This window comes from Equus quagga, chromosome 2 (assembly GCF_021613505.1).
Source record: "Equus quagga isolate Etosha38 chromosome 2, UCLA_HA_Equagga_1.0, whole genome shotgun sequence".
Classification (NCBI taxonomy): domain Eukaryota; kingdom Metazoa; phylum Chordata; class Mammalia; order Perissodactyla; family Equidae; genus Equus; species Equus quagga.
In genome coordinates, this window is record NC_060268.1 from 150,196,490 (window position 1) to 150,210,176 (window position 13,687).

Genomic DNA, 13,687 nt, shown 5'->3' on the forward strand with positions numbered 1-13,687 from the left:
CAGCAGAAACCTTGATCCCACTAACAATTCTACGTGCTTCCAAGAGCGTGAGTCTCTCTTGGGCACATTTCTATCAAGGTGGCCAGATAGAAAGGAAGCAATAAAGTCTCCTAGCCTTCTCCTCAGACCCTCCTGGCCTAATAATCCAGCTTCCTGACTCAGGGAAGACAACTTGCTAAATTTCTAAGCAAACAAGTCCTTTATGTGCACATGTGCTGGCACATGCACACACACACACAATGAAAATCTAAGGTTGAGTCAAGGAGAGCTGGTCTCGCTTGCCTGGCTACCGTGACAGTATTTCCCAATGAGTGTCTTTGCCCTAATCATTTTTTATTTTTAACAGACGCACTTCTCAGGCCAACTTATAAGGAAAAATAAGGAAAGGAACCATTAGATCAGTTATTGTATTTTTAATACCAACAACAATAATCTTCATTACGTATTTAGTTTTCCCTCTTGTGTCAGGAACTGTGTTAAATACTTTACACACATTTCCGCACTTAATTTGAGCTACTTGTGAAGTAAGTTTTCTTACTCTTTTTTGTCTATGAGGAAAGTGAAGTTCAGAAGGGGTGAATCCCTTGCTCCAGGTTACCCAGCTCAGAAGAGGCCTACCCAACGCAGTCTTAAGTCTTGTTTTGCCTGTTTTAGCCCTGTTGTATTCAGTTCCTGACTTTTGTTTATGATCAAGTAGAACGCAGATGAACCTAGTGATAAAGATCTCAGGCTAAAGAGTCAGACAGACGAGAGTCCTGCGTTGGGTAGGCCTCTTCTGAGCTGGGTAACCTGGAGCAAGGGATTCACCCCTTCTGAACTTCACTTTCCTCATAGACAAAAAAGAGTAAGAAAACTCACTTCACAAGTAGCTCAAATTAAGTGCAGAAATGTGTGTAAAGTATTTAACACAGTTCCTGACACAAGAGGGAAAACTAAATACGTAATGAAGATTATTGTTGTTGGTATTAAAAATACAATAACTGATCTAATGGTTCCTTTCCTTATGCCTGTGGTCAGACACACTGCTGTATATAAGGTTTTAGAATACAGCTATAAAAAATTACTCTCTGACTTTTAGCATTTTATGTTTCCTATGCTAATTTGAATTCACTGTGGAATGAAAAATGATGTCCAGAGCTAGTGAAAGGATTTGTGTTGTTCTCACTTCTGATTATTAAACAGATCAAATTTGTATCTTTTTCCATCAGGTTTATAATTGGAGATTTGCTAGATTCTGAAAATGACATCTTTGAGCAGCCCAAAGAATGGGACCCTCATGGATCAGAAGAGCCACAGAAGGCGTTTGACCATGGGACAGAGCTCATCCCGTGGTACGTGCTGTCTATCCAAGCTGATGTGCACCAGTTCCTGTTGCAGGGGGCCACGGTCATCCACTACGACCAGGACATGCACCTCTCTGCCCGCTGCTTCCTCCGGCTTCAGCCTGACAATAGCACCTTGACCTGGACGAAGCCCACCACTGCCTCCCCAGCCAGTGCTAAAGCGAAACTTGGTGTACTTAGTAACACGTCTGAGCCTGGTAAATTCCCGTTACTGGGCAGTGCTGGATTAAGCAGCCTGGTGGAGGGGGTCTTGGATCTGTTTTCAGCAAAGGCTGTGTACATGGGACACCCTAGCATTGATATACACACTGTGTGTGTTCAGAACAAACTGGGTAGCATGCTTCTCTCAGAGACTGGTGTAACGCTGCTCTATGGGCTTCAGACCACGGACAATAGGTTATTGCACTTTGTGGCACCAAAGCACACAGCTAAAATGCTCTTCAGCGGATTGTTGGAACTCACGAAAGCTGTAAGAAAGATGAGGAAGTTCCCTGACCAAAGACAGCAGTGGCTGCGGAAACAATACGTCAGCCTCTATCAGGTAAGGGGTACAGCCTTCCCTCTCTTCTCAGTGACATAATTCTCAAGATACAGATCTTGTAAACACACGCTTGGCAACTAGACCATCAGAGTTCATTCTCCTAGCTCTGTCACTCACTACCTGAGTGATATTAGGCAGCTTTTACCTAACCTCTGTGCCTCAGCTTCTTATCTATAAAATGGGAGTAATAGGGCCTGGCCCCATGGATGAGTGGTTAAAGTTCCACACACTCCACTTTGGCGGGCTGCGTTCGCAGGTTTGGACCCCAGATGCAGACCTGCTCTACTCACCAACCACACTGTGGAGGTGTCCCACATACAAAAAAATACGGGAAGGTTGGCACAGATGTTAGCTCAGGGCTAATCTTCCTCAAGCGAAAAAAAAGAAAGAGGATTGGCAATGGATCTTAGCTCAGGGCAAATCTTCCTCAGCAAAAATAAAATAATAATAACAATACCTATTCCTAGGGTAGCTGTGATGTTTAACTGAGTTAATATGTGTAAAGCCATAATGCAAATTCATATGTATAAAGAATAGTATCTGGCTCATAGTGTGTCTTATTATTATTTTGTATGAAAATAGTGACTGTGGTCATTGTACTTCTCACTTCTGGAAAGAAACCAGTTCATATAAGCATTTTCACTTACTCCAGGTTTCAGGTGAAAGTGTTGTAATCCGAATGCTTTTATTGTTAATTAGGGACTAGCTGATACATTGGGAACCTTCACTTTGGAAATTGAAATTCCGATTCATTGCCTAATATGCTACATGACTCTCAGAGCATGTGTGTTAAATACGGATAGTACTTCACTTAATGGTATTGCTGCCTAACTGTAGAACTACTAAGATTAAAAGAAGCTTACCCAAGGGGGCTGGCCCCGTGGCCGAGTGGTTAAGTTCGAGCACTCTGCTTCAGTGGCCCAGGGTTTCGCTGGTTCAGATCCTGGGCGCGGACATGGCACCACTCATCAGTCCACGCTGAGGCGGTGTCCCACATGTCACAACCAGAAGGACCTGCAACTAAGATATACAATTATATACTGGGGGGTTCGGGCAGAAAAAAGCAGGAAAGAAAAAAAAAAGATTGGCAACAGTTGTTAGCTCAGGTGCCAATCTTTAAAAAGAAAAAAAAGAAGACGCTTACCCGAATGTGGGAGAACTCATACATGGAGCTCTTCCTAACCAGGTTTGTAGTGGCGGCAGCCTTTAGGGGGAAGTTCTCACAGTGGGCTGCTTTAACTGAGTGAGTTTCTTATTAACCCTAAATGTTCAGGTACTTTAATAGCCTAGCTAGGGGTGGTGCGGAACTGGGCTGAATGAGACAGTGAGAGAGACAGAGGGGCATGCTGTGGGGGAAGGAGGGCAGGGATTGCTTGGAAACTGAGTCGCAGACCCTGCCACACTGTTGAAATGGTGCTGTCAAATGAGTTGTATGAAAATATTCAGCTTTTGTTTGTTATACTTTTTGATCTTTTTGGGAAAAAATTATCTTTTTTACTAGTGTCACAGAAGAAATAGAACGATGACTTAATACTCAAATGACTGATTTCCTGTGCTTTTTACAGTTCTAACATGTTTCTGACAATTAAAAACATTTTTCCCTCTGGGATGTTAGTAGAAGCACATATAATGCCTCCTTTTTCTCCTGTCCCCACATCCATGCAATAACTATGGGTAGAGATCATATCCTGAGTCACTAACTTGAGTAATTAATTAATAAGCACGTAGGCCTATAGACACAACTTTGCTAATGCTGCACAACACCAAGCCAGTTTTAGTTAACTCATCGAAAACAGAAACCAAAATACCTGCTTCCTGTCTGCTCCACAGGGAGCTTTCAGTGCAGTCAACTGCTTGGAAGAAAGATTTTCAGAGCTATTATGAATATTGATTTTTTTTCCTCCCTAAAGCCCCAGTACATAATTGTATATTCTAGTTGTAAGTTCTGAGAATATTGTTTTTTAATTACAGCCATTCCTCAGTCTTCTAGAATGATGAAAATTCATTCAACCTGGATGTAAAGCAAAGTCTTTGAGCTCAATTACAATCCCTGTCATAAAGCCTGCGTGGTGTATTTGTTCCATGTGTTTCCTTCCCAATCTTATAGCATAAAGTAACTGAATTAACACATAAGGTGTCCTTGATTTCTCGTTTCCCCTGGCAACCCTCAGTGTTTGCTGAAGGAGGCACCAGGTGAGACCATAACCAGCAGATGGGAAGAGGTAAGAGGTGCTGCTGAAGCAGAGCCAGAGGAAGTGACCTTCAGCAGACTCAGTCCTGCCCAGTTACAAGCACAGCTATGTGCCTCCCTGCCCCCAGCCCCCAGCCCTCCTCCTCTGAGTGGAACCAAGCCTCACACTGTAAAGGCACAGCAGCTCCGTGTACCCCAGTCACTTCTGAAAACATGGGTGATGTTCTTCCTCAAGACGTTGTTCTACATGAGCCGCCCGGGAAGACAGGAAACGTGTCTTAGAAACACACTCCATTTCTTTCTTTAAAAAAAAGTGAAGGGCTGGCCTGATGGCGTAGGGGTTAACTTTGTGCAGTCTGCTTCAGCAGCCCAGGGTTCACGGGTTCGGATCCTGGGTGTGGACCTACACACCGCTCATCAAGCCATGCTATGGCAGCATCCCATATACAAGGTAGAGGAAGATTGGCACAGATGTTAGCTCAGGGCCACTCTTCCTCAAGCAAAAAGAGAAAGATTGGCAACAGGTGTTAGCTCCCCCCCCAAAAAGTGAAAAATGTCAGTGGACTTATCGTTTCCCATCATATGGACCAGTTCCCAAACTGTCTCAGGGAACGTCCAAAGGATGCTAATTTGGTACTTGGAGAACAAAAGGTCAAACAGGCATCATGCTAAATGCCCCTCTTGGTGACTTAGAATGCAGCTTAGCATGTTCAAGACTCTGAGAAGTCCTAAAGTACAAAAGAAAACAATTGAAATATATCTATAAGTTAAAGACATTTATGAGAAGTCTTGGGTTCTTCCAAATTTCTATTAGGAGCTCTATAACAATATGTTTTTATCTCCAGTTTAAGTGCTTATATAGAAAGTAATCTTTGTGATGTCAGAGCCCCCTTGTGTGATGAATGTATGTGAAGTTACTTTCAAGTGCAAGTATTTTATACTGGTAAAGATAAATCAATCCAATGGAAATAGTATCAGGAGATAAAGCAAAGACAAGAAGAAACAGTGACGTTTGTAACAAAGCCTAGGAATACAGGAAAATAAAAGAAAGTAAACTGTGCTGAGATTTGATGTGGGCTGTGGAGGAAAGACTGGTGTCCTGAGCTTTGACTCGAGCTTCTCGGGGGCAGAGCTGAGAACCCCTAATCCTGGGTATTTGGAAAGATCCCTGGGAAGCTGAGAAGGCTAAATACAGGATTAGCAGATAAACTTCTATGGTTGTAAGCAACAGAAACAGATTCTATCTGTCTTCAAAGGAGAAAAAGGATTTATTCAAAGGATTAGATTAGTTTAACAGTCTTCAAGATATCATTTGCAGAGATATGCCAAGAGGCAAAAGTGCAGGAATATTTTCTAAGGAATCAATTTTCTAATCCTCATCTTCCACATGAGCTGTTCTCTAAAACTGAGAATGTGCCTTCACTCACAATAGTCCTTCTCCCAAATTAAAAATAGAAGGTATATCCTTCACCCATACCAAACAAATTTATTGTTTTATATAAAATGAACGATTCAAAGTACATTTTAGTTCCCAGAAAGTCTCCTTTAAAGATTAAGCAAAGGCATCCTGCCTTTTCCAGACCTAAAATATTTCCGTTAAGAGTAAAGCTTGCCCCATGTTGGGATGTTCTGAATTTAGAAAAATCAGAGCAGTGGAGGTGAATGGTGCTGGTTCTTTTATGTGTACATGGCAACAGGTCTATTAAAAATGTTTGTTAAAGATTTTATTTTGGGTCTAGCCCGGTGGTGCAGCGGTTAAGTTTGCAATTTCCGCTACAGCGGCCCGGGGTTCACTGGTTCGGATCCCAGGTACGAACAGGGCACCACGTGGCAAGCCATGTTGTGGTAGGTGTCCCACATATAAAGTAGAGGAAGATGGGCACGGATGTTAGCTCAAGGCCAGGCTTCCTCAGCAAAAAAGAGGACTGGCAGTAGTTAGCTCAGGGCTAACCTTCCTCAAAAAAAAAAAAAATTTTAATTTAAAAAAAAAAAGATTTTATTTTGTGGGGCTGGCCTGTGACATAGTGGTTAAGCTCACATGCTTCACTTTGGTGGTCCTGGGATTCGAGGGTTCGGATCCCAGGCACGGACCTGCACACTGCTCATCAAGCGGCACAGTTATTAGCTCAGTGACAATCTTCCTCACCAAAAAAAAAAAAAAGATTTTATTTTTTTAGAGCAGTTTTAGGTTTACAGTAAAGTTGAAAGGAAAGTACAGAGATTTCCCATAAACCCCCTGCTTCTGCACCCACACTGACGTATTGTAATCACCCAAAGAGCGTAGTTTACCTTAGAGTTCACTCTTGGTTTTGTTCATTCTTTGGGTTTGTACAAAGTTATAACAACATATATCCATTATTGTAATATCATATGGAGTATTTTCACTGCCCTAAAAATCATCTTTGCTCTGCCTGTTCATCTCTTCCCCCACCCTACCCCACCCTTTTCCCTCGCCCCCTGCAGCCGCTGGTTTTTTTATTGTCTCCGTAGTTTTGCATTTTCCAGAATGTCATATAGTTGGGATCATACAGTATGTAACCTTTTCAGATTGGCTTCTTTCACTTAGTAGTATGCATTTAACTTTCCTCTATGTACTCTCATGGTTCAACAGCGCATTTCTTTTTTCCTTTTTTGTTTTTTTTAAAGATTGGCACCTGTGCTAACATCTGTTGCCAATCTTTTTTTTTCTTCTTCTTCTTCTTCTCCCCAAAGCCCCCCAGTACATAGTTGTATATTCTTGCTGCAGGTCCTTCTAGTTGTGTTATGTGGGACACCACCTGAGCATGGCCTGACGAGCAGTGCTAGGTCCCCGCCCAGGATCTGAACCAGTGAAATCCTGGGCCACCAAAGTGGAGCGCACAAATTTAACCACTCAGCCACAGGGCCGGCCCCTCATTTCTTTTTATTGCTGAGTAATATTGCATTGTCTGGATGGACCACAGTTTACCCACTCACCCCCTGAGGGCCATCTTGGTTGCTTCCAAGTTTTGGCAATTATAAACAAAGCTGCTGTAAACATCCATGTGCAGATTTTTGTGTGGACCTAAGTTTTCAACTCTTTTGGTTAAATACCAAGAAGCGCAAGTGCTGGATCGTATGGTAAAGGTATATTTAGTTTTGTGGGAAACTGCCAAATTGTCTTCTGAAGTGGCTGTCCATTTTGCCTGCCCACCAGCAATGGATGAGAGCTCCTGTTGCTCCACATCCTCACCAGCATTTGGTGTTGTCAGTGTTTTGGATTTTGGCCATTCTAATACGTGTGTAGTGTTATCTCGTTGTTTTAATTTGCATTCCCTGGTAACATATGATGTAAGAGCATCTTTTCATATGCTTGTTTGCCATCTGTATGTCTTCTTTGGTGAGGTGTCTGTTAAGGTCTTTGGCCCATTTTTTAATCAGGTTGTTTTCTTGTTGTTGAGTTTTAAGCATCCTTTGTATATTTTGGACAACGGTTCGTTGTCAGATGTTTCTTTTGCAAACATTTTCTCCCAGTCTTTGGCTTGTCTTCTTATCCTCTTGATAGCATCTTTCACAGAGCAGAAGTTTTAAATTTTAATGAAGGAGTCTATTAAATTTTTAAAGATATGTTGGTTAAAATTCATAGATAAAATTTTGCAAAGTTTCTTTCAGATTCAGAGTATGTTATTCAGTAAGGTAGTTAAAACCCATTTATGAAACAGTGTCGTGAAATGTTTATTCCATGTTGGAGTCAATCATAGTGACTTGTTAGGGGACTTTCTTCAGTTCGCCTGCGTCAAGTGGAATGATCTCCAACCGTTTTCATTCTCTGTATCTCTGCAGTCAAGATTCATTTTCCAGAGAGGGAGATTCTGATTGGCTTATTTGGATCCTGTGCCAATCATTGGTCAAGGGAGGATGTTCCTCCTTGATTGACAGACCCAAGACTGTATCCAGTGGAAAAAAGATAAAGTAAAATTGGGGTATGGTTAGAGAAGAGAGAAATAATTAATGGACAGGAATAAGTGGTAAATATCCACTACCAGAGATCACCAAAAAGTTTCCCACATCCAGTATCCAAGTTACTCAGCATCTTGGGATCCGTAACAGGATGCAGGAAGTGGGAGGTCACAACTCATCATAAAATCAGACACTCACTGAACATTAGGATAAAGGAGCAAGCACAGATACACAGAGCCTCTTTATTATTTGCATATTATCTACAACAAAGCAAAATCTATCTACAAGCACTTCTTTGGAACTGCAAAGAAAGACCAGCCTTAAAGTTTTGCAGAAAGTAAAGACAGTAAATGGAAATTAATTTTAAAGGGCCCTTTTATACAACCTATGAAATATCAATATTGTCTTTAACTTATATTCGACTTTTTGTAGTTTTATTAACTGGCTTTCCTGACGTATTGGGAGAATCACTGGCCTTTGTTTAATTAATAAATGCCTACTGCTGCTCAACGCATGTAACATGGAGTTGCTTTATGAGAAACAGCTATTGTAAACCATAACCTGCCCCTTGCATGTGTTTTTGCTCACAGCATCATAATATGTATGGTGTTCTGAGTCCCCTGGGCTCTCTATCCTTGGATACCAGTCACTCAAGAGAATGGCAGCCCAACTATTTCAGTTGCTCCCTAGAGCCCTCCCAAGTGAATTTCATGTATGCCGCATACCCTATATTTCAAGTCAGACTATCCTAAGCATAACATAGATGAAAATCTACCTGGAATGATGCAATAACAAATAGAACTTGATTTTACTTAAATAGACTCACACACACATACACACATACACCCCTCAAGTCCTCCAAAGCCCTAATTTGCAAAGTACATTTTAATGAATTTTCCTACAGTGGTAATTCTGGAAGATAATCTTTGAAACTGGGATGGGAAATTTTTTTTGTTTAAGTTGAATTTGGCCCTATGAAAGCACATCACTGGAACTCAGCAGGGATGTGGCCAGGACTGCAGAGGACATGATGAAATCCCCAACAGAGAGTCCTGATAGTTAGAAAACAGAGCCACTTGGGTGGCCAGATCATTATTCCTTGGTGGCTGCCTTTGCTCTTCCACCTCTGGGAATTTACTGGAAGTCATTAATCTATTAACTTCCCCATTGCTTGCTGTTCCCTTATGTGTTCAGCATGTGGTTCTTTTGCAGGAAGATGGACGGTATGAAGGCCCAACTTTGGCTCATGCTGTGGAGTTGTTTGGTGGCAGACGATGGAGTACTCGAAACCCCAGCCCTGGGACATCAGCAAAGAGTGCCGAGAAGCCCAACGTGCAGAGAAACAACACCTTGGGCATAAGTACCACCAAGAAAAAGAAGAAAATCCTGATGAGGGTAGAGTGTTGCTTGTTTACTAAGCATCAGACCCAATCTATCCAGGACCATGGTATGGTCTACTTAGGTCATTTGGGTTAGGGACAAGATGAGATATAAAACAAATGAAATTCAAGGGCTTACCAAGTGCTTCCTATGTGGCAGGCCCAATGCTAGGAACCAGGCCCAATGCTGAATCAACACCAGGAAAAAGTCAGGGTCCGTAGAGGGACACAGACATGTTAACAAACACAGTGAGATCTAAATAAGAGTCATCGCCAAGCTGCCTACAGAGTGCTGTGGCAGCAGAAAGAAGGCAAATATAGGGCTGAGGGGCAAGCAGGGAAGGCTTCACAGAGAAGTTGACAGATGGGTCTTGAAGGATATGTAGGAGTTTACCAGACAGAAAACCCAAGGGAAAACGCCCCTGGCAAAGGAGGCAGCAGAGAGGCATGAAAGATTTGGTTTGTTCTAGGAAGCACATGTAGTTCTGGGGTCATGCCCCAAGCTGGAGCATGGGCTCTGTGGTGGCCGAGAAAGGACTAGAAAGGAAGAGGATCAGGTTATGAAGGTTTTAGAGGGCGAAAATACTAGATGTAGGACACAGTCTAAAATATATCATCACTGGAAGCAACCTAAATGCCCATCCACAAATGAAGGGTAAAGAGTGTGGTATATACATACGATGGAATATTATTCAGCCTTAAAAAAATAAGGAAATCCTATCGTATGTTACACTGTGGATGAACCTTGAGGACATCCTATGTGAAATAAGCCAGTCACAGAAGGACAAATGCTGCATGGTTCCACTTATGTGAGGCACCTAGAATAGTCAAACTCCTAGAAACAGAAAGTGGAATGGTGGTTGCTGGGGGCTCGGGGGAGAGGAAGAAGGGGAGTTGATGTTCAAGGGGCATAGAGTTTCAGTTTTGCAAGATGAAAAAGTTCTAGAGAAGCGTTGTACACCAAGGTACATATAGTTACCACAGTTCTACTGTACACTTAAAAATGATTAAGATGGTAAATTTTATGTTATGTTTTTCACTATAATAAATATGTCATGACCGTATATTATATATTGCACTCTATATGTTATCATTATTACATGTTAGTATATGTTCTACCTGGTTATCTAGAAAAATTCCCACTCTTTATATATGGAAGGCTATTGATACCTAGGTTGACCTTCGTCTGCTTCATGATTCTGTCTCTACCCGGAGATCCCAGGGATCGTATGCCTCCCCTTGGCGGCCCCCTCCCCTGAGGAGTGCTGCTTTATAGGGAAGAACAAATGGATAATGTCATGTAAGCAGAGTTGATCAGCCTTCACCAGGGGGAGGCAGTGTGAAGGTGGCTCAGTCTGCAAGAAGAGACCTGCCTGAACTAGAGCCATGCTGGGAGAGAAATACAGAGTGAGAAACACTGTGAGTCTCGTGTTCCCAGGGTGAGAGTGGAGAGGCAACCGACGATGAGATGGCCACCCGCAAGGTCAAAGTGCACAAAGAGTGTCGGAGCCGGAGCGGTTCTGACCCTCAAGATGCTAATGAACCAGAGGAATCAGGTAAGCAGAATAGTCACATCTGAGAGGTTTTTCTTTTTAATTTTACGGAAGAAATATGCGTTTTCTTTTAAATTGTGACTTAAGTATTGTAGGCATCCTTAACAAAACTCTGTATCGTGTTAAATATACTTACCTTTGTTTTTAATTAGATGGTGTAACCCAAGAGATATTTCTGCAAGCACAGTACTTGGGAGAAAATTTCATTAATTACCTTGCCATTATTGACAGGGGGTATTAGGTATACAAGATACAATTTGATGGATTAGACCAGTGATTCTCAACCCCAGCTGGATATTAGAGCTTTTAAAAAAATATCTGGACGCCCTGGCCACACCCCAGGCCAGCCAATTCGGACACCCTCTGGCTGGGACCTGGAGATCTATATACTTTTTAAGCTCCCCAGATGATTCTAATGTGTAGCAAGGGTTGAGAGTCCACCGGATTAGTCCATTCATCAGAATATTTTGATTCTTGTTGTATGGAAATTGCCTACATAGATTGATTTGCTCAGACATTCAGAGGCATCTTTGGTTTTTATTTGATTTCTGAGGGAAAGTATAACCAGACTTATTATCTCTTCTGCCTTTCACTCTCACAGAGGCGAATGCCATCACGAGCCCTCCGAACCCTCTCCCTTCCAGAAGAGCCCACTCTTTGACCACGGCTGGGTCCCCTAACTTGGCTTCCGGGACGTCATCTCCCATCAGGCCAGTGTCCTCCCCTGTGCTGTCTTCTTCAAACAAGAGCCCGTCCAGGTGGGGCCTTAACATGATAAAACAGAAGGACCCTTCACAGCATTCACGTTGTGTAGAAGGGCGTCCTCTTCCAGTGCTCTATGGAAAACAATTCCATTAAAAACTGAAGAACCCCAAATTCTTAAATGCTCCTAATTTTCCTGATTTTGTTCTTCTACCTTCTCACATTACTATAATTGCTCCTAATTATTTGACAGACCAACTCTTCAAAGGTCAGTAGCAATAATAAAATGCAAGCAGTGACTCTCTAAATCTGCACTGCCCAATATAGTAGCCACTAGCCACAGGGAAGAAAAAAAAAAAGAAGTAACTATTTAAATTCAAATTTTAATAAATTAAAATTAAATAAAATTTAAGATTCAGTGCCTCAGTCACACTAGCCACATTAAAAGTGTTCCATAGCTCCATGTGGTTGGAGGCTACTGTACTGAACATTGCAGATATAGAACTTTTCTTTTCTTTTTTTGTTAAGATTTTATTTTTCCTTTTTCTCCGCAAAGCCCCCCGGTACATGGTTGTGTATTTTAGTTGTGGGTCCCTCTAGTTGTGGCATGTGGGACGCCTCCTCAGCATGGCCTGATGAGTGGTGCCATGTCTGCGCCCAGGATCTGAACCAGTGAAACCCTGGGCCACTGAAGCAGAGTGCGCAAACTTAACCACTTGGCCACAGGGCCGGCCCCCTATAGAACATTTCTATCATTGCGTGGCTCAAAATTGAAGAATAAATTGTTTTAATGTAATTTGCTTGACCCTTTGCTAATGAGTGAAATATATTTAATACTCTTCTCACATATAACATATACATGCCTAGAGAAATGAATGTATTACAGCAAGTTGGGTATGTTTAGATATAATTCTAAAGCTGCCACTATAGTAAATTATTCTATAAGGTCCATGCAAATTGCAGATTTGAAACATCTGCCCTCTCAGAAGAAATATTAAAATGAAACTCTTCTAAAGGAATCAGAACACTACACCATCTCCCTCGACCCAACACTAAGGTTTAAGAAATGCAGAGGTTCCAGACAGAACCAAGATAAAGCAGCATTCTTTACTTTATCAAACAGAGGAGTGGGAGGAGGAAATGGGTCTGTGCGGACAGTGGCTTTGGAAACATTAATTACACACACACACACACATATAATCTCTCTCTCTCTCTCAAGAAAGCTTGCTATTGATAAGAGCCCTACAGTGACTCATCTTTTATAAGGAAGCATTCTTTCACAATGGGAATAATGAACATAATGTATGCTTTATACATTCAGATGTCTACACTTGGCGAAAGTGAATCAAGGGTACATGGGAACTGTTTGTACACTCTTGAAACTTTTCTGTAGGTTTAGGTTTGTAATGTAATTAAAAGTTACAAAGAATCAGAATTCTTTACATTATATTTCAGCCTGTATAGCATCCCAGGTAAATAAAATCGCCAGAAAACTTGGGTTAAGTGGCCTTTCCCTTTGTTTCAGTCACTCATGAGCAGGAAAAGGAAGGACAGAGTAAGAGGAAAATCTTCTCAAAGAGGTAGAAGTGGAGAAACTAACATTCCAAATGTAAGATCACAGGGCCCCATCACAGGAGGACGGGGGTCCATGCCCACCAAGTATTCTAAAACAGAAGAAAAAGACAAGGCAGGGGGAGAAGAACCAGCCCGAATGCTGTTCAGGGAGAAAGCAAGACTGAGCCCTAGAAGGGGAAAGAGTGGACAAATAGTTTCCTAAAGTCAGAGGGAGATGGGTGCCTGCAGCCAGCAGCTGAGGCCGGAACAAAAGGCAGACAGGGAATGTACATGTTTAAATGCAAGTGATAAAGCCTCTTTAAATGACCTTTTTCCTCTTCCCGAACCTCTGCCCACTTTCCCACACCACACTGGGCATCAACATCCTATGCCTACAAGTAAAATAAACCTATCCTTCTGTAATACTCTTCCCTTAACCAAGGTGACCTTCAGATGTCCACACAAAACAATTTTCCATGAGTAAACATTGTTAGCAGCATTAGGGT

The 13,687-nt window shown here is 42.0% G+C and overlaps 1 protein-coding gene across 4 annotated transcripts in view; it reads left to right on the plus strand.

The window, feature by feature from the left end:
- The window catches only part of PLCE1 (phospholipase C epsilon 1), a 299,107-nt gene that overhangs the window by 226,142 nt on the left and 59,278 nt on the right, over nucleotides 1–13,687 (plus strand). For 3 of the 4 annotated variants that reach the window (XM_046653787.1, XM_046653789.1, XM_046653791.1), the window contains exons 8-11: nucleotides 1,209–1,884; nucleotides 9,206–9,388; nucleotides 10,811–10,928; nucleotides 11,527–11,683. In XM_046653787.1, coding sequence (XP_046509743.1) covers nucleotides 1,209–1,884; nucleotides 9,206–9,388; nucleotides 10,811–10,928; nucleotides 11,527–11,683 — 1,134 coding nt within the window. The remainder of the gene's footprint in view (nucleotides 1–1,208; nucleotides 1,885–9,205; nucleotides 9,389–10,810; nucleotides 10,929–11,526; nucleotides 11,684–13,687) is intronic. The other variant, XM_046653790.1, reaches the window with a different exon arrangement.